Below are 20,064 nucleotides of genomic sequence, written 5' to 3' on the forward strand. Positions count from 1 at the left end.
AACATTGCTGTACAGATTACAGTGGAAATATTCTGCTTCAGTGTTTATGGGCCTGCCCACTATAAAAGCTTTTTGTTGCAAGCAGGAGAGGAAAGCAATTTATACTTAAGAAAGACTACCCTTACTTTAAAGCAACAAGACAATAGAATTTTATTTTGTAGCATGTTACAGCCAGACTATAGGAAAAAAAAAAAACCACCTTACATTTTGGTAAATATAAGAAAATAAACAGTGGTCTCTACCAACCCCAGCCTTGCTATCATATGGGAATAAGTAATTATTGATCCAAAGGACTGTTTGCAATTTCTTGCCACAAATTTCAGATATACAATCCGTGTTCTCGTGACCACAGAATGGGAACTTTACTAAGTTTTGGCACAACTGGGTTTCCCTTTTGCTTCAAGTTTACTCTGGAAAATTTGGATTTGAGTTTAACTAAAAGATGCCAAGATCCACTCTTTCCCAAACCAGATATCTTAGACCAGTTTTAATTGTATGGGTCCATACAGTGGATGAATTCCATGACCTGTTGTATACAGGAAGTTTAAATATACTTCCTTCTGGCTATAAAGCCTAATTAAAATTAAATCATAGAGCATATCTTACTTTTCTAATGGCATGGTCAGTGTCCTTCTACAGACCATGAGTAAGCACCTTACAGTCAACCTGTCATCAGTAGAGCACAATTTAAAACAGTTTTTACTGATAGAAAATGATCTATCATCACAAAATAACAATCAAAAAGAACTTCTACTGTTGAATTTCCAGAGCCATCTCATTTTGAAGCAGTTTTTACAGATATCCAAAGGTACTAACCAACTGCCTTCTTAGTCCTATGCAACATGGAAAAGATAATATCCCAAAGTAAAACTATGGCTGACAAACAGGCTAGTATAGAGTCCCAACAACCAAACCAAATTGATATATAAATTTGATTGGTTTAGCAAAATCTCAGCCAGGCATTTTTTCAGTTTGTTTAAAGATCCGAAATGTCAGGAAGAATGAGTTCCTGATATTTTCTTTGGCTACTAGTGAAAACTCATCAATATTCAGGCTATTACCCTTGAACTTTGAAGAGCCTGTCATAGCAACCTTAAAAAAAGAAGTTAGTAAATCCAAGTTTAGTTCACTGAGGGAGACAGAAACCTTATGAGGGAATGCAGATATTTTTATACCAGACTCAGGAAAGTGCTCAATAAAAGTCATTGAAGTAAAGCATTATGAAGAAGGATAAATGCAGTGAGAAATTAGGCTAGTCTTTTGCCTTCAACACCAATAATTTGTAAGAGGAAATATATTTTTAATTATCTAAAATGTCATTAGCCCCTCCCTCTTCTTTTTACATGTGACATAACTGAATGTTCAGAAAAGCCCTTTGTCCAATGGGTTCCTTTGAATTTTAATACTGTCAGGAGACAGCATTGGGAAGGTGTCACTGTTGCCTACTTGGCCTATGCCTACATTTGGAGGGGCAGAATGTTGGGAGATGGGAGGTCAGCTTCTCTTCCCTGGACACTAAACTCCTTGGATGGCAAGGCTGAGGTGGAACTGTAATGAAGAACAAGGTCTAGATCACTTCATCTGCAACTGCTGAAGGCGAGTGCCTGGAGATAGGATTGGCTGTGGGGCTGTGAGGGAGGGCAAAATGTGAACTGTGGTGGTGTGGTCCAGGACACCAGACTGCTGGGGTTACTACTCTGACTACTGTTTTACTGCTGCTTGCAAATAAGCGATGCCTGCTCATATTTGGAGCTGGGCAATCTGGGCAGGTGAAGTGCTGCCTATGCAGAAGACAGAGCAGGGAAAAGAAAAGAGAAAAAAATATGAGGAAACACACACACAGATGGGACCAGAGCAGAAATGAGCATCATGAGCTCCTGGGGCCCAGAAACTGTCAGAGTGGACTGAGTTGTACCAAGTGAACTGGAATGGCAGGTGAGGTGACGTAGGATCTGAGGATGGCAGTGTAACCAGCATATTTCTGAGGACACATGTGTCTATCTCTCTCTTTTTGAGACTGCCTGCTCTGTACTCCCTTCCAACAGCCTGGGCTTTCTCTGTCCCCTGTGTAGAGTTTGTAGGCTGCCATGGGTATAGAAAACAAAAACCAAGATGTCCTATAGGCAGAAAATGGGCTACTGAAATAAACAAATCTATATGATTCCAACAGAAGCCATTTACTGTTTACAAAAAGCCACAGTTATAGTTTCTAGCACTACAGTTCACACTTGCAGGAGTCTCTTGATTGGCTAAGTCATTTGTCCATCAGACAGGCACACATCCTGCAGGGCATCTAACTGGTCAAGTGTCCATCGCCACGCTGTGTGTCTTCTATCTGAGTTTTGCATTTCTTGTAAACACTTTCTCAGGCTCTTCCTCATTATTTTCAGACCTGTTGTTGTTCCTGTAGCCTTGACGAATCCTTGAGAATTCTGAAAAACAAGACTGTAGGTGTCTTCTTATCTACAGACAGTTTGGCTGGTACAGGGAATGGCCTAAGTTATTCAGATACATTGCTACAATGTCCCCAGGCCTGTAGATAAATTGTCTGTTCCCTGAGAATATCATCTGTTTACTTCTGCAAGGTGATGAGACTAGTTGGTGTTGGATGGGAAGGTGCAACACCACATGTACTCAGCACTCAGTATATAATTACATAGCTGCCATAATTTTTGCCCATATTTAACTGTATACAGTTCATTGAGAGGGCAAAACTGCAGGCACTTAAGTGTGTAATACCATCCAGATACCCATGTAAGTTAGGGGCCCCCAAAAATTAAACATGCATAAAGAGAATGTAGTCCGTATTGAAAGTATTTGTAACACTATCTACTACATACTATCTGCTACTATATGTATAAATACCACATAAAATATATAGTATACCAGCTGGATTCATGGATACATTGTTATCCACCCTTGCTATTTAACTGTTAGCAGATTTGTTAAAAAAATATTAGGTCTTCAATATATCTAGTAATACTGTGTTTTTTAGAGCAGTATGTTATTAATAGCTGTGCAACTGATAAACTTGGTTTTCTAGTTGGAAATTTAAACATATGAAACCCTTGTACTTAGTGTGGCTATATTGTAGGCAATTTTAATGGTTATTCAAAAGCTAGTAGGGTGAGTCTCAGCTTCTGAAATTTGTTAGGCAAATGTGACATGTAGTTTTGAAAATAATGTGTGTACCAGATTTCTGCATATTCATGTAGGTGAGCTGAAGAAAGATTGCCAAAATACTGGTGCCAATAGCTATTCTAGCTCTGTAGTCTGAAAATAAATCAACAGTTTTATCAGCAAGCCCTGAATTTTAAGGAGCATTACAGTAGAAACTGATTTCCACAGTGCTGGTGGATGGAGTTGGGGTTTTATATTCTGAGACTATATTCTGCTTCTGTTGAAACCAGTGCAGTTTTAGACAATACTTAATAGAGAGAGAAGCCTTAATTGGAATTTCTCCTAGTTAGTTTTACTTTCTTGGCTCAAGTTCTACGGAGTTCAGACAAAGGAAATTACACAGCATGACAAAAGTAACACAAAGGCAAAATACTATGAACTAAGACAAGGTAATATATTTAGTTTACAGTCAAGAATTAGCTGGTATGTTTGTTAATCATCTTCATCTCATATGTCTTGCTTAGGCTACTTCAAATTAATTGGAATTTTGCTTACATAGGGAATATAAGTTATCTCTAACTCCTTATGCTAGTATCTATTCGTTATGGGGAAGAGGACCTTGTATATCACGCAAGGAAGACTTCATTCCCCTTATTTGAAAAAATACTTAAGTTTCCACTCCTGACCATCACTTATATTTGAAAAAAGACCAAAAAACAAGCAAGTAAAAAAGCCAAACAAACTTTAGGTAAACAAAGGGAAAACAATCAGCTATGTAAATACCTAAATTTAGGCAGTCTAGATGTCCTTTTGGAGGCATCTTCCAGGATACCTACCTCCTTCTACGTATTCTTGGGATAACTGTTCCCTTTGAAAGAAGAAGTTAAAAGGTAGGTCCAGGTTTAGCGGCTAGATTAGGCAAAATAAATCCCACCCCAATGTTTATTTTAGGGGATTTCACTTGTAATGGTGGAAGTGCTCTGAATAAGTCTAACATGAACATTTATTAGCAAGTGGAACACGTCTGGCTGCTTAAAATTAGGTTGGAATTTTGCAGACTGTTTTACAAAGTGGCTGAGTATTTGAACACTCAGTATGTGTCAGGACTGAACGGGACATTTTTTCATCATCAAGTCATAGGTTTAGAACATGAAGTCTTCCTGGCCAAGTCTGTATTATACAATACCTGTAATCAAACACCAAAATGGCTGAACAAAATCCTTCAACAGCACTGGGTTTCTTTTAATGGAGACAAAATAATATTTAAAATTTTTCAGACAGTAAGAGATTTTCCTTGTAAAAATACTTTAAATGTGGGGTGGTGTTTTTTTAAAATTTTTAAATTTTTAAATATTATTATTCTGAATCCTGGCAAATAATTCTTTATCTTGTTAAAAAAAAAAAAAAAAAAAAAAAAAAAAAAAAAAAAAAAAAGTTAAGAATCCTAGGTATATAGGTATGTCTAGTTCTTATGTTGGATAGCAATATTTTTGGGGTTAATGAAACCCTTCAATTACCAGATTATTTGATACAGATTATTTGTTAAGCATCCTCTTCTTCTCTGTTATACAGGTAGGAGTTTGATTATTCTTAGGAGAGTATTAGAAATGCAGTAAATCTTAAATGTTATGTGTAACGAAAGCATTTTCTTACTGTAAATTAGTATAGTGGTAATAAAAATCCAAGAAAAGAAAACATTCATATCCCTTCAAACAGACAAGACTTTAAAAAACTTCTTTATTTGTTTCAGAAGCTCACCATTTAAATATGATAATGATAGACATACTGTGAAGAAGGAGAAGAAGATCCTTATGCAGCAGATTAAATTAAGTCTAGAAATGAATTATTTTTTTTTTTTATCCTGATTCTGGATAGTTTAAACCTTCCCCTGTCTGTTTGGAGATGATGGAGCAGTGGCTGAACTCAAGCTGTATTTACACTGACCAGTCCAGATGTTTGTGTTGTCTCATTGCTGCTGCTCCACACACAAAAAAGACTGAGTTCTGCTTTTCTTTTCCAAGGTAGAAATTTGAATCTTCCTCTTTTCTCTTTACTCAGACACAAATTCCTCAAATACGTGAGTGCATCTCATCTTTGATACTTCAACCCCTCTCTTTTACATTGATTCAATGCTCAAAATTTACCAGAGGAAGATTGACTAGAGAAAAAAACAACCAAGTCAACTCCCCCTCTCCCCCAAGCTCCAGCATGGCAAGTAAAATTATTTCAAGTACATTGAGCATCTTGTAAGGAAATACAAGGATAACATCCTTTTGGAAAAAGCCTACTGCAGGGACAGGGCAGATTTGGCCTCTATATGTACCCTGAAAAAATGAGGCAAAGGGATCAGAAATACAGTATATAACAGAAGAAAGATGCAATTAATGTATTTGTTACAGCAGCCTAAACATATGGAGGAAGATGCCTGCAGCAAGAGGCAGAGGTGAATGACAGACCTACCTGTCAGGAGAAATTTAAGAAGATTGTGAAGATGTATCTAGATTTTCTCTGCCTCTGCACTGGAGTCTTGGACAGGGGATTTGGGGAATAAATCTAGGATTCATAAGGTGTAAGGTGGAGTCAGAGAGATTTAGAGTGTCAGAAGGGATGTGACATTGTTACTTTCCACTTATATAAATTAACATTGAGAGCATATTCCAGCTAAAGCAGCACTCTGAACCTCTCTTCACTGTATGATTCATGCTTTACTCACTTCAGAGCCTGCAGGAATTTAAAGGCCAGCTCAGAACATTTACCCTGCTATTTATAGTAACCACAGAGGTATCTGTGCATTGTAGTCAGAACTAAAATCCTGGTATAACCTAGATGTCAAACATTTTAAAAAGTAATAAAAATACATGGAGAACTGCAAAACAGAATAAAATAAAAATTAATTGGGCTAGAAATTACACCTATAGACTACAAGAAAAGATTTCTGAAAAGGTCAGATAAGTAAAGAAATAGAGTTAGGCAAGGGGAAAATATGTAAGTAAATACTTTGAACAAACAAAAGTTAAAAAATATTCAAAAGGAATATTTTAAGAGGTGAAAACACCAAAACTCCAAGATATTAATACAATATATTTGAAGACAGAATTACATGATAATTCAGTCAGGCTGATGATACATGCAGTAAGATTGTCAGTTAACAAAAAGAGCTGAAAGGGAGCTGGAAGCAGGGAAGGGACATCTTGTGCTAATCACTGCCATCCATAGAAATCCAAACATCCCACACATGAGTGATGAATGGGGTTTGAAAGACAGACTACATATCAGCATTACCATATTTACCTTTTTATTAGCAGATGCAGTTAAGCAAATAGAGAACAACTGGGCTCTGGCAGATTAGCATTCTGCACTCGGCTGGTTAATATAACAAAAGTAGGAGTAGCAACTGTGCAACGATACATATTTAATGCAAATAAGGATTTTGTGTGCGTGTATTTGTGTATCTGTGTTGACACAGATAGGAAGCTGGAACAAGCATAAAACCACAGTTAAAATGCAAAGAGTAGATTTATTGCATTACTGTGCTGACTGGAGGATCCCAAGGCAACACCCTGGCAGAGAAAGGCAGGCCTGCTGTTGGCATCAATTCATCAAGGCTTCATGCCCTTGTACTTTACCAGCATGCTGTCACCTCCTCTGGGCTTTTTTTATGATTTCTGAGCTTTGACCCTCTCTCTCCCAAAACCTGTATGTATCATGAGAGTGCCTCCAAGTCTCTCAAAATACCTACATTATCTCTGCACAGAAATGCTTCTTGAAACTGAATATCAACACAGTAAGCAAAATTTATAGGCCTCCCCTCACTGTTATTCTCCAGGCCTTGACATTCCCAGCTGCAAGGTCACTTGAGTGAATCTACCATCCTCCTCCTCCTCCTCCTCCTTGCCATTCTTCCACTTTTAACTCTTTCCTCCCAACAAGGCATTAATTAAGTACCAGAACAGTTTGGGGTATGCTGGATTGGACTGTCTTTGCATGGGATGATGGGGACAGCTTGACAGCTGAGCATATGGATGTTGTTGTAAAACATTTGGGAGGTGGGTTGTTACAAAAGCAATAATTGTTTTAAAAAATACTTTAAAAATCAGCCCTCAAAGGTAATGTTACTGTGGGAGTAGTCAAAATATAGTTAGAAAAAAGTAACCAAAACATAGCGAGAAATTAATACCATCTCTAGGTTTTAATAGTTGCATTAGTAAGAAAGTTTGAAATTTGAGGGGGGGTTCACCCCAAAGTGAAAAATTTTCATTTGTCTATGTTCTTTTCCCAAGAAAATTACTTTTGTGTGAAAGGGTAAGGTCTTGTGTTGTAAGTTTTATTTAAGTGTAGTAATATAGTAATTAGGTCTAGTAATATAGATGTTAATTTTGATTCTTAATTTCTGCTGATGTAATCTTATGTGACTTTTTGCAATGCTTTAGTGTCACCAGTTAACTGAAAACAAACAAACAAACAAACAAATAGGGTAGATCTTCATCTAATTACAGACAATTTGGGGATTAATACTCAGTTAGAAAGGGAAAAAAAAAACCACCTAGAAGTTAAACAAATAAAAGAAAACAACAGATGTAGACATAGCTACTGACCTGTCAAAAATCAGCAGGAGGTAGTTCAGTAGAATTAGTGATGGACAGCAAACTGCAAACCACAGTTTCCAAAGGTGTGGTGCTGCTTATGTGCCAAAACCTAAAACATGAGTGGGAATTAAATTTAATTATAATGAGAAGCATCTCTGGTTTCTGCTGTGCTCCTCAGCATTGTCGTATTTCTCCCCCTCCCGTCCAGGCTGGGTACAGCACTCCAAGCAAATGTGGGAACTGATGGAAGTCCTTGACCTGCTCTGGACAGTGTGTTGCCAGTCTCTGTAAGATCTCTTGGATATTAGCACACTGGTCAAAGGCAAAAGCTCCACCTTCTTGCAAGTATTAGGAAGATTTTCGCAACTCAGATGCAGCCAGGTGGTGAAGGGAAGAAACTGTGTGGGATGACCAGTGGCTATTTGAAAAAAAAACGTTGCTTCAGGTTAAAGGTTTTATATATATACATATATATATAGAAAGAGAGAGAGAGAGATACGAACTCGCTTCCAGTTAAATATTAAAAATATATAAATACATAAAAATATATCAATAGGATATTTTCTCCTGGAAAATTACAGAGGAATCCTGGAGAATGAAACTTGACTTTCCGTGCTGGGAAAACGTTCAGATCCTGCCCGTGGCAGTGGTTTGGCCCAGCCCAAAGAGGAGACGCCGCAGTTTGAGAATCAGCAGGAGCATGTGAGTATGCCCTGTAGGCAGTGTGCATGTGGCCACCTTGCTTTGGAGGTGGAGTGGATTATCCCAGCTCAGTGAGCTCAGCACTAGTTCAATCTGTCAGTACAGGGGCAGGCTGCAGTTCCAGGCCGGCTCCCAGGGCGGTGTTTGTTAAGGCTGAGGTCAGATCCCTCGGGATCACTGCCCCTTGTGCTGCCCACCAAGGCGGGACTAGTGCGTGTCCTGATCCACGATCCCGTCCTTGCTCTTGAGAACTTGACAAACTAAACTACTGATTTTCCTCACTTTGTTGGCACAAACTGTAAGCCAGTTCTGATTTCCCACTCTTCCATGCTCCGAACTTCTTGCAAGATCATTAGCCAATTTTTAGGGAAAAATTAGTAAGTAGCTTTTTCTGGCAGGGGCATAAAACAACATAACCTCAGCTGCAGCAAAATGGCCAACACAGCGGCAAAAATATTAAATCCTGCGGTTCTCTTGGAAAAGTGACAAAATTATAAAACTCTAAAGCGTAGAACATGCCGGCCGCGGAAGCGGCGGTGACAGGTGTGGACACCCGCGAGAACCGCCCCTCCTGTGCCGGGACCGCCATGCCGGGTGCGGGCACTGCCCGTGCCGGGACCGCCCGTGCCGGGACCGCCATGCCGGGTGCGGGCACTGCCCGTGCCGGGACCGCCCGTGCCGGGACCGCCATGCCGGGTGTGGGCACCGTCCAACATGGCCCCGCCCACATCGCTGCAGCAGCCAATGGCCGCGCAGGAGGCGCGGCCCTGTGCGGAAGTGGGCGTGGCCGGCGGAGCGCGGGAAGCCGGGGCGCGGGGCCGGGCGGGCTGCGCTCGGGGTTCCGCGGGGTCACGTCGGGCGGAGCGGCGGGAGCGGGGCCCGGGCGGTCGGGACGGGGCCGGAGACAGCACCGGAGCGGGGGAGATGGAGTTCTCCAGCCGAGACAGGCAGAAGCATTGGCGGCTGGCTGGAGACCGGCGGGAGCAGTACCCTCACAGCCTGCAGTTTTACCTGGAGCCCCCCACGGAAAGCATCTCCCTGGTGGAGTTTGAGAGCCTTGCCGTTGACCGCCTGAAGCGTGAGCAGTGTCTCCCTCCCTCCTTCCCTCCCTTCCTTCCTTTCACCTTCCTCCTCCCCCCTTCTCCCCTTTCCCTTCTCATTCCTCCCGTGGCTTCTCTCCCCTCGGTATTTTGAATCCTTCCTGTCATGGCTGTGTGTATTTGTGGCAGGCCTGGATGCTCTGTTCACCTGACATAACCAGGAGCTGGGCTGGGCTCGTGCTGCCAGGAGCTCCCGTCAAAGGAAAACGCCTTGCTTTGGGCGTTTCGGGGAGCTGAGACAGGTTCCACAAGGAGCGGTCACTGTAGCTGTCGGGATTGTGTGGTTCCGGTTTACATGGGGGGGTTTATGAGCACGTTTCACATTCTATAGATGTGACATGGTTGATGTCTTAGTACTGCATTGTATGTCCTTGTGGCTGGCAGCCAGGAGTTCCCCTGAAGTCCTGAAAACTGCTGGATCCAAGTTTCCATGAGAGTTGAAACAGATGTTCTGAGACTGATCCATCTGAGTTAGCTGTCCCCTTTTATTGTTGACAGTATGGATGCCAGAACTGGACCAGCTGTTCACGACTCCAGGGCCACACTTCATCCTCTGTATTTCTAACCCTTCTGCTCCTCATACCACTGAAATCAATTCCTTTGGCCTTACCCCAGTTTGTGCCTTTCCCAAGCTGACATTACATTTATTTTTATTTCAGCATGTTGTCTCTAACATGGACCTTTTCTTCTTTTTTCCCAGTGCTGAAAGTAGTTGAAAATCTCGGTGTGAGCTATGTAAGAGGTACTGATGCATACAAAAGTAAGCTGGAGGGTGAGCTCCGGAAACTGAAGTTTCCCTACAGAGTGAGTAGAGATCAAGACACAGAACTCTCTTGCACTTTATTTTCTTTATACCTTTCAAGAATAATGAATAAAAGCAGAGGATGAATAATGAATAAAGGCTATTTCTAAAACTGCAGTTCTGTAATTTTGCTAGAGGTGTAGTTTTTCTTTGAAGATATGTATTTCTTTCTTTAGGGTAAACCCTTTCCTCAATAAGTTGGCATTTATTGTCTAAAAGATTACTGTTAATGCACTGTTGAACAGCAGTGGTAAATTGATTGTGAATTTTTAATCTGGGAGAGATTATTTCTCTGAAATAATAAGAGTATGTTCTGTAGGCTTTGGCTGAAGATGATTATGAGGCAAGAAGAAAAGATCATATCTCTCATTTCATACTACGCCTTGCCTACTGCCAGTCGTAAGTACTTTTTGGATTATGCTGTACTCTTATTATTAATTTTAAATATATATATATATACTGCAGTGCTTTATTATAATAATAATAATAGTATATTATTATTATTACAGATGCTTTAGAGTTGCATAGCTACTAAAGAGAGATGTGGGCTCATAGAGCATTTTTTTGCTAGGAATCTGATTTCAGTTGTGATAAAAAGGGATATGTGGAGTAAATTAATACCTGGATTTTGTATTTTAAAAATTTACAAACTTTGGCTTTTAAACACATACCATTGATTTGAGTCTCTTTAAAACATTTTTTTTAAATAAAAGCACATCTGTAGTAACTGTTCGTCATGCATTTGCAGTGACTGATAACATAGTTTAATTTCTGTATATGCTAACTGTTGATAACTGAACAAAGACCTGACTATTTAAATAGGCTTCATGTTATTGTATAGAGAGCACTGTTTCTGACCAACTAAAATTACCATCTGGGTTTGAGGTTTCATGTACTGCCTCTGTTTTTTGTCCATATTTATTGCCATGGCTGGTTGCACTGCAATTTTTTTGTTATGTGAAATTTCAAGCTAAAACTTGGTCCTGTAAAGTGCATTCTTTTTGTTTCCTCTATAGTTTTTGGTTGAAATTAGATTTGACAGTGCTTCGTGTCTGCAAGTAGTTTTGTTATACATTTGTGTGAACTCTTTACTCCTTATCACTGCAGTCTTTTTAGAATTAAAACTGGCAGATATGAAGTGTGTTGAATTGTTAATTCGATTGTACTTAAGGCTGCAATACAGTGAATTTTAATTAAGTGACTGTGATAGAATGCATATTATGATACTGTTAGAGCTGACATGACAGAAGTGCTGCTCTGGATACAGATTTGTAAGCAAAAGCAGACAGGGCAGGAAAGTAGGAGGGATTGTGGTCTAAGCCAGGATATGGAGCTGGAATGCTTGGGGCTTTTCCTTGAAATGATTTTGGATTCCTGCTGCAGAATATCTGATCAGAGTAGGAAGTAGTAAAGGCCTCAAAAGCCTGCCTCCAGATGGATGAAACCTCCCCATGACAGGCCCTGACTTTTAAACACCCTGAAATCTTCCAGATAATTCACATCCCATCCTGTTGTCCTTTCAGAAGACATCTGAGCTGTGCTGGAGACATTTTGTCAATGTGTGTGATTAATGAGCCTGCTAGATCCGCGATGCATGTACAATGAGGAAGAGGTTGTGGTTGTGGAGACCAATAGCAGCCTTCACTGCAGTGACTCTGATAGTGTAGCTCAAAATCCTGAAAGAAGAGAGTAGAAGGAATAACAGAAACGCAACTGAAATCCCTTCTGTATTCTACACGTATGATTTGTGGTTGTGAATAACAAGTGTGATATTGCTTTCTTTCTAGTGCCCATGTTTGTTGTATTTTTATAAACTGCCTTAATCATACTAGTCCTACTGATTTTCACAAGACAATATCTTAGCTAACGTGTACTGTAAGTTTACCAAAACTCCCTGAAAAGTAGTATCCTCAAGTAGTTGAGGGTCTAACAGGCCCTGGAAAACATAGTGGTTTGTATTAGTGGCATTTTGAATAATCAATTTGGCTTATTTCCAAAGCCAGAACTTTACTTTAAACATTTAGTTATTATTTAGATTATTTAGACTATGACTTTTTTTGTGGGAGATGAGATGCTTTGAGGGTGTTGGTAGTTGATGAAAATTCTGCTCTTGTGGAAGGTGAGAATCTGACTGAAGTTCTTGCTTAGTAAATAAATTTGAAATACTGTTCAAACCCTGTGTTTTGGGGAAGTATCTTAAAAATTAGAATATAGGCAGGGCAGGTGTGGGCAGCTTGTTGAAGGTGAACTGCTGTGCAGAAATGAATACAAGCTATCTTGGGCCACAGAATCAGCAGGAAAGAGCCTGGCTTTGTAATCTAGGGGGAAAAATATCTTTAGAGGGAGGAGGATTTGGATAGAGCTCTGGGACATCCTTTAGACAACCTGCAAATGCCATTTTGTGCTCCCATTTATATGTACTTGATGCATTTTGATAAAGCAGCTTTTAGTCAGTTTCTACTTGTACTTTGAAAAGGTGGATTTAGTGCTTACTCAAAACATGGAAAATAGCACACTAAGAAGTATGAGGTGAGCCTGTACCCAGTGTTCTCTACTCTCTCTTGAAGTAGTTGTACTTCGGGGGTATTTCTATCATCTACAACTGGCAAGTTCCCAGAAGATAAAATTGGGAGGCAAATAGAATATACTGTACTTCAAGTTTTTATCATACTTGGTCAGAAAAAATAAGCTTGGCACAAATCACTAGGTTAATTGAAGAAAGTTGTTAAGGTAGGAGTGATTGAAAAAGTGCACTTAAATAGACAAAACTACAAACTAGGTTGAGTTCAGTTCCTGAGGCAGCTGTGTGTACCTGTGTTTACATTTTCCTGTCACAGTGCTTTTTCAGTTTTTAGTTGGCCAACAGTGCCATCCAGGGGTAAAAATTTATATCGATTTTCCTTCTCTAGTCTCTATCAGTCCTCACTTGTAAATGGGATTGTTTTGATTTGGTTTTCACGTGATCTGAAATGACCAGCTCTTCCATTCTGGTTAGTTAAATTTGTGAAGTCATTTCCTTCTGCTTTCTGAAATCCAAGACTTTAAAGCTTATTTGTGTATGATAGGGTATTTACAATCTCAAGAGAACAATCTCATCCATGCCCCTCTTTCACACCTCTTCTAATGTTGCTTAGATCTGTCAAGATGAGGAAATAGAATAATCTTGTTTAATTTGCTTTCATGGCAGATGCAGATGTAAAGATAATTTTATTTGCATGTGGATGGGAGTGTGCGTTTTTGCTTTTGTCTGCTCTATCTCTAGTCACAGCAAATCAGTTATGAAGAACCTTGAAAGTCTCAGGTGCTTGATTTTCACTTTACTTTCTTAAGATAGAAGAAACAGTTTTTAACTCTGCTCTTGCAGCAAAACTCCTTTATTCAGGAAACTTTCAAACATACTTTTATGCCCTTTTAAAGTGTTTTTTGCTCGGTTTGTGTCTGTGTCACATAACAAGGACATAAATTCTATTTCAAACTTAGCAACCCTGTTCACTACTCCCTGCCATCTTTTTTTGTATGATAAATTAGACTTCTCTGCTAAAATTGCTGCCTCTTTATGTGGAGTAGCATTTCCTTTTGTGTTTTATCTGTATCCATGTTCCCCTTGCTGTCTAGTCTGTAGCACTTAAACTCTGAGTAATCCATTGGTGATGGTTGCCTAGTAAAGCAGCGATCTGACCCATGCCCAGATTTTTCATAAATAGGTGTTAAGTTGTTGGAACTCTTGTATTAATTGTGGAATGTGAGGTACTAGTTTTAAATTCCAGATTTAGAAGCATTTACCTGCCTTTGCTAAAGTACTTCTATGTTCATGCTCCGTAACAAGTATGCTGATTTTTCCTGCCCCTCCTTGGGGTGAAGAGTGTTTCTAATTCCAACCCCAGACCCTCAAGTGCTGTTCCCTATATGAAAGAGATTGTTTTCCATTTTTTTTCTTATAGTTGGGAGTATAAGCACTGGTTTAAACTGTTGGCTAATCTGCACACCAGAAACTTAAGTGGCAAAAAATTAAGAAACATTCTTAGCATCTCTGATGAGCTGCAACTCTCTCAGCTTCTGCAGCAGCTTGGTTAGTTATCTAATGAAAGTTACATTGCTTTTCAGGTAATCTCGGGGTTTTGATAATAAATACTGTTACTTAGTATGAGTTTGAGATGACAGTGTACAATTTTTTTCATGTGAATAATGAGTGTAAAATATGGTTTGGCTTTAGAAGTGATGTAAATAATGCCCTAATGATGATGATCCTAGTAAAGTCAGCTTAAAAGTATTTGCTGAACATATACATCACCTTGTCAGCTGTTTTGTCAGCTGTAGGAAGAATCCACGTAGGTGTGTGATTGTTATTACATCCCAAGCACTGAGACTGTCCACAGGATTATATTTTACAAAGCACCTTATCAACCTTTCTGTTTGGCTATTTTATGTAATGATAATTTTCTTCAAGCCATATATCAAGCAGAGGTTTTGTGCACGAAACCACAAATAACTCTGTTGTGATTCACATGTTCCCTATGGGGAAAAGATGCTTAAATATTGTAAAGAGAACATACAAGACTGCAATATTTGTGTGCTCTGTGAATTCCAATGGCAGTGGCCCACAGGGTAGCTCTCAGAGGCCAGTTTAAGAGAGCGCCCTGTGGCAGTGAGATACAGCATCATCTGCATTCTGTCCTTGCACATATGGGGTGGCTTTTCTTACTGGCACTCTGGTACCTACTTGCTGTACTTTTGAGTAGTGTGCTACTGCCTGGGAATCTGAGCACTAGGATGCGAAGTGTTCTATGAGTACTGAGTACTTGGATTGGCTTCGGTGTTGTTTTATTTTGTCTTCTGACTCCTGTCCCTCTGTTCCTGTTGGTTCTTCTACTTGTTCACCTGCAATTGCTAAACCCCTTTTATTCTTTTGTCAAGAGTTAGATGTTCTATTTGTGTTCCTCACCCATCTTCATTGCCATATATTTTCCTTTTGCCTGTTTCCAGGCTATTTGTTGCCTAGAATGGAGTGCACTATTGTCATGTTTCCTGAGATGCATGCATATTCCTCTGCTGGAGATACACCAAAAGTGAGAATTAAAAGAAGTAGCTTTCTAAGTATATTTGCCTCATCACATTGTTATGTTAATTGTACAATGAAGAAATATTGTGCCATGTTGTCGAAAAAAACCTGTCCTTTAAATACCAAGAGAGAATGTTACCTACAATTGAGTATTTTTATCCAAAACAAGTAAAAAGTATTGTCTCTGCATAAGTCTTTTCTGATTGAGTATGCATTACTGAAGGTTTCCTGCCTTCGCTTCGAAGCTTCTCAGTGTGTGGGTCACATGCCAAAGTCAGCATTACTGTTGTGTTCACTAGGTTGTGGTCTAGTTTTCAAGCAAAGAAATAAAGTATATTCAGAAAATGGTTTTTTAAATTTTTTTTTTTTTTTTTTTTTTTGCAGTGAGGAACTCAGGCGTTGGTTTCTTCAACAAGAAATGGATCTCTTCCGATATCGCTTCAATGAACTAACAGGTGGTTTAATGCAGAAATTCCTGGAACATGTTAACTTATCATTTGAAGCTGTAAGTAGGTTACTCTCTGTATTTGTGTTGCATGTCTGTTGTTTTTTTAAAATTTTCATTACGATAGTTTTAGCAATTGTATTTAAAAATAGAAAGCGCAGTTACGGTTTTAAAAAAGACCTGACCACACAGAACTTCTAAACTTGGAGAATAGTGTGTGTGAGGATTAAGTGATGTAGTTTTGTGCTACAACGAGAGAAGCTCAGTCTGCTTCAGTCTACAAACACAACTGACAAAATGTGTAATTACACAGGTAAGTTAACAAGGTTTACTAAAGCTGACAAGTATTTTTGAATCAAAGTTTCAGGTGGAATAGATCATAGATCATAGAATGGTTTGAGTTGGAAGGAGCCTTATATATCATTTAGTTCCAACTCCCTGCTGTGGGCAGGAACACCTTTCAGAAGACCAGGTTGCTCAGAGTCCTATCCCACCTCACCTTGAACACTTCCAGCCATGGGACATCCATGACACCTCTGGGCAGCCTATTCTAGGACATCACTGTCCTCACAGTAAAGAATTTTTTCCTAGTCTAAACTTACTTCTAATCTAAACCTGCTCTCCTTCAGTTTGAAGCCATTCCCTATTGTCCTGTTGCCACAAGCCCTTGTGAAAAAGTCCCTCTTAGTCCCGTAGGCTCCCTTCAAGTACTGGAGGCCACAGTTAGGTCATCCCAAAGCCATCTTTTTTCCAGGCTGAACAATTCCAATTCTCCCAGCCTTTCCTAATACAAGAGGTGTTCATTCCCTCTGATCATCTTGGTGACCCTCCTCTGGACTCAGTCCAACAGATCCATGTCCTTCCTGTGCTGAGGACCCCAGAGCTGGATGCAGCACTGCAGGTGGGGGTCTCACCAGAGCAGAGCAGAGGGGCAGGATCACAGAACTGCTAGGGTTGGAAGGGACCTCTGGAGATCATCCAGTCCAATCACCCTGCCAAGGCAGGGTCACCTAGTGCAGGTTACACAGGAATGCATCCAGGTGGGTTTTGAATGTCTCCAGAGAGGGAGACTCCACAACCTCCCTGAGCAGCCCATTCCAGTGGTTTGCAGCCCTCAGCATTAAGAAATTCTTCCTCATGTTGAGTTGCAACTTCCTGTGTTTTAGTTTGTGGCCATCAATCCCATCCCTCCTCTTGTTTGCCACTGTGCTTTTGGTGCAGCCCAGGACACAGGTGGATTTCTGGGCTGTGAGTGCACAAGGCCAATTCATGTCCAGCCTCTCATCCACCAGCACTCCCAAGTCCTTCCCATCAGGGCTGCTCTCGATCTGCTTATCCCCCAGCCAGGATTGAAACCAGGGATTGCCCTGACCCAGGTGCAGAACCTTGCTCTTGTTAAACTGCATGAGATTCCCCTGGGCCACTTCTCGAGCTTGTCCATGTCCCTCTGGATGCCATCCTGTCCTCCAGGTGTGTCAGCAGCCCCACTCGGCTCGGTGTCATCTGCAGGCTTGCTGTGGGTGCACTTGATCTCTTTGCCTCTGTCATTAATGAAGATACCAAATAACACTGGTCCCAGTATGGACTCCTGAGGGACACGACTTGTTATCCATGGCCATCAGGACAATGAGCCATTGACCACTACCCTCTGGATATAGACATCCAGGCATTTCCTTATCCATCTATTGGTTCTCCCATTGCATTAATTTCTTTCCAGTTTGGAGAGATGAATGTTGTGGGGGACTGTGTCAAAGCTTTACAGAAATGCAGATAAATGTCATCTTTAGCCCCTCCTTTGTCTGCTGATGTAGTCACTCTTATCATAAAAGGCTATAGAAGGATCACAGAAGGCCACTGGTTTGGTCAGGCAGGACTTACCTTGCTGGCTGCCCCAAATCACCTCCCTGTTATTCACATGCCTCAGCACAGCTTCTGGGAGGATCTGCTGGCACAGATCTCTTTGCCACTGTGCTGTTGGTGCAGCCAAAGCACAGAGGTGAGGCTGACTGGTTGGTATTTCACAGGGTTTTCTCTAAGCTTTTTAAAGATGGGTGTAATGTTTGCCTCTTTCTGTTCACCTGGGACTTCTGAATGCCATGACTTTCTAAATATCATGGGGAGTGGCTTGGCAGCTACATAATCCCAGTCTCTCAGGACTCTGGGATGCATCTTATGGGGTCTCTTGTTTGTGTTCTTCAAATAAGAGCATAGTTTGTTGTTCCTCTCATAAGGTCTTATCTGCCTTATCTGGCCATCTAGAACCCTGATGTTAAAATTGCCTTGCTTTTTCTTGGTGAAATGTGTGATAATTCACCCTAAATGCTTCAGTAACGAGAAAAGCAATGGCTGTGTTTGATTCTTATGTGAATTGTGTGTGCAGTCTGTTCGCACCACATTATTGACTTCAGCTGAAAAATAATTGTGGTCAAAATATGTTTTTATTCATAAACTTTTCTCTAGTTCTTTTGCAATCTTCTAATTACTTTTAAGATGTGGCTTCTTGCCGTAGAAAACGCAGCAAACTACAGTGGCCTGGGGACTTTGTGCATTGTTTCATTTGTGAATGCTGACATCTGGATAACTATGTGGGAACGAAAAATAAGTGCATTTGGTGAATGCTTATGATAGCTGTTGAGGACGTAGTTAAAATTTAATAATCCAAGTATGAAAAGCCTGTATGGATTGCTCAGAAATGCAGATTTCTGTGTTACTGTCTCCATGGGGACATATGGTTACATGTTTGTGCGTGCTAAAAATCATTTTGACTCTTCTTGTTTATGCATATTTTATGAGTTACTGAAGCTATAGGTGTATAACCAAGACCATGATTTAGCTTAAATAGCACAGAATTAGAGGCCAGTGTTAAATACAGTAGCTACAAATTGTGGTTAAGGATTTATTTATAATTTTAAGAGAAATTATGTACAATTAAATAAGTTTCATTGTAGTTTAGATTTTATACATGCACATACATGTAAATTATCCTATTTTTTAAATAGACAATCTGATTTTTGCCTATTAAGTACATGCTATGGAGAGTGCAGAATATATTTTGTCCATAATTCTATAAATACTCTTATTCCACAGTTTTTGTTTTCAAATTATAATTTAAATTCAATTTTTTCCCCTTTTAACTTAAACTCATTCTGTTTCTTTCAATGAAAAAACTTGAAAATGCAAAATCTGTTTAGACAAGCAACTGTTGTTGGTGTTTTAGAGATATTATAAAAGAGTTCCTGCTGTTATATACTGTTGTTTGTCTGAGTGGATTAAAGGAAAATGTCTATTGCAGTGTGTGCATTAATGGTTTTAACAGTATTTTTCACTGCAGCTATGAAATGTTTTGGTTGGAAACTCCAGCTTTGCCGGTAGGTCTCATTGTAAACTTGAATGAATAAAAATTAACGTGCAATCATCACTCCATTGAGAAAGCTTTTCTCTTAAAATATTGCTTATTAGAATAACTTAAATATTCTAAGATATGTGGCCAATGTACATTATATTTTGCTGGATTGACATATCTGGCATCAGTGCATGTTGGTAAAATAGGATTTGTGCCATGTTTGGAGTAACAGAGGCTTTCCTCTGTCTTTGAGAGACTATTAGAAATGCCATTCTCTGGTTCAACAGACCTTTCAGTGAGTTTGGTGTGTTTGTGGAGCTGTATTTTTGTTGCTTATTCCCCAGCCTCATATTCTCTTGTCACAGTTTCAGCATTTGGGCTTGTAAGAATAAATCAGTGTTTGCAGGTTGCTGGAAATAGCTGGGAGTATGGCTTGGTTCTGTGCTACTGAATGTGCCTTCAATATGTCAAAATGATTAAGAAGGTATTACTTTCTTATTCCTGTTGAGGCAAAAAAGCATCATTTCATTGAAAATCTACTTCCCTGCTTCTGCTTTCACCCCCTGCTTTCAATTCTTGTGGGAATTTAAGCAAAACTAATCCTTTATTACTCTATCATGTATAGAACATTTGAATATTACAAATGAATTCCATATGTATTTCAAACAGGTCTAAATGGTGTGGTGCTCTGTAGAGGCCACTACAAAAGTAAGGCCACTCTAAAAGCAGTATTCTTTTTCTCAATGTTCTATTTGTAAAAGAAAACACTTCCTTTGAAAAGGAAATTAGTATGAACTATTCCACTCATGCATCCCTGTTAGAAGTTACAATATTTTTGCGCCTTATTGTGCAAAAAACAAGACAAAAATCAAACTTTGTGCTCTACCTGTTAGAAAAAGAGATGGTC

General features: G+C 39.7%; 1 protein-coding gene and 1 long non-coding RNA gene across 2 annotated transcripts in view; one reads left to right on the plus strand and one right to left on the minus strand.

Moving 5' to 3' along the window:
- Positions 1–2,161: 2,161 nt before the first annotated feature.
- LOC136358380 (uncharacterized) lies at positions 2,162–5,687 on the minus strand. The gene is made up of 2 exons (XR_010743072.1): positions 5,581–5,687; positions 2,162–2,432 (listed from the first exon to the last, which is right to left on the minus strand). It is a non-coding gene; the product is annotated as an uncharacterized lncRNA (long non-coding RNA).
- A 3,582-nt stretch (positions 5,688–9,269) lies between these two features.
- PRIM2 (DNA primase subunit 2) overlaps positions 9,270–20,064 on the plus strand; it is a 91,966-nt gene continuing 81,171 nt past the window's right edge. Inside the window, exons 1-4 of the mRNA XM_066314961.1 lie at positions 9,270–9,486; positions 10,209–10,312; positions 10,630–10,709; positions 15,754–15,874. Coding sequence (XP_066171058.1) covers positions 9,333–9,486; positions 10,209–10,312; positions 10,630–10,709; positions 15,754–15,874 — 459 coding nt within the window. The 5' untranslated portion in view covers positions 9,270–9,332. The remainder of the gene's footprint in view (positions 9,487–10,208; positions 10,313–10,629; positions 10,710–15,753; positions 15,875–20,064) is intronic.

This window comes from Sylvia atricapilla, chromosome 3 (genome assembly GCF_009819655.1).
Source record: "Sylvia atricapilla isolate bSylAtr1 chromosome 3, bSylAtr1.pri, whole genome shotgun sequence".
Classification (NCBI taxonomy): Eukaryota; Metazoa; Chordata; class Aves; order Passeriformes; family Sylviidae; genus Sylvia; species Sylvia atricapilla.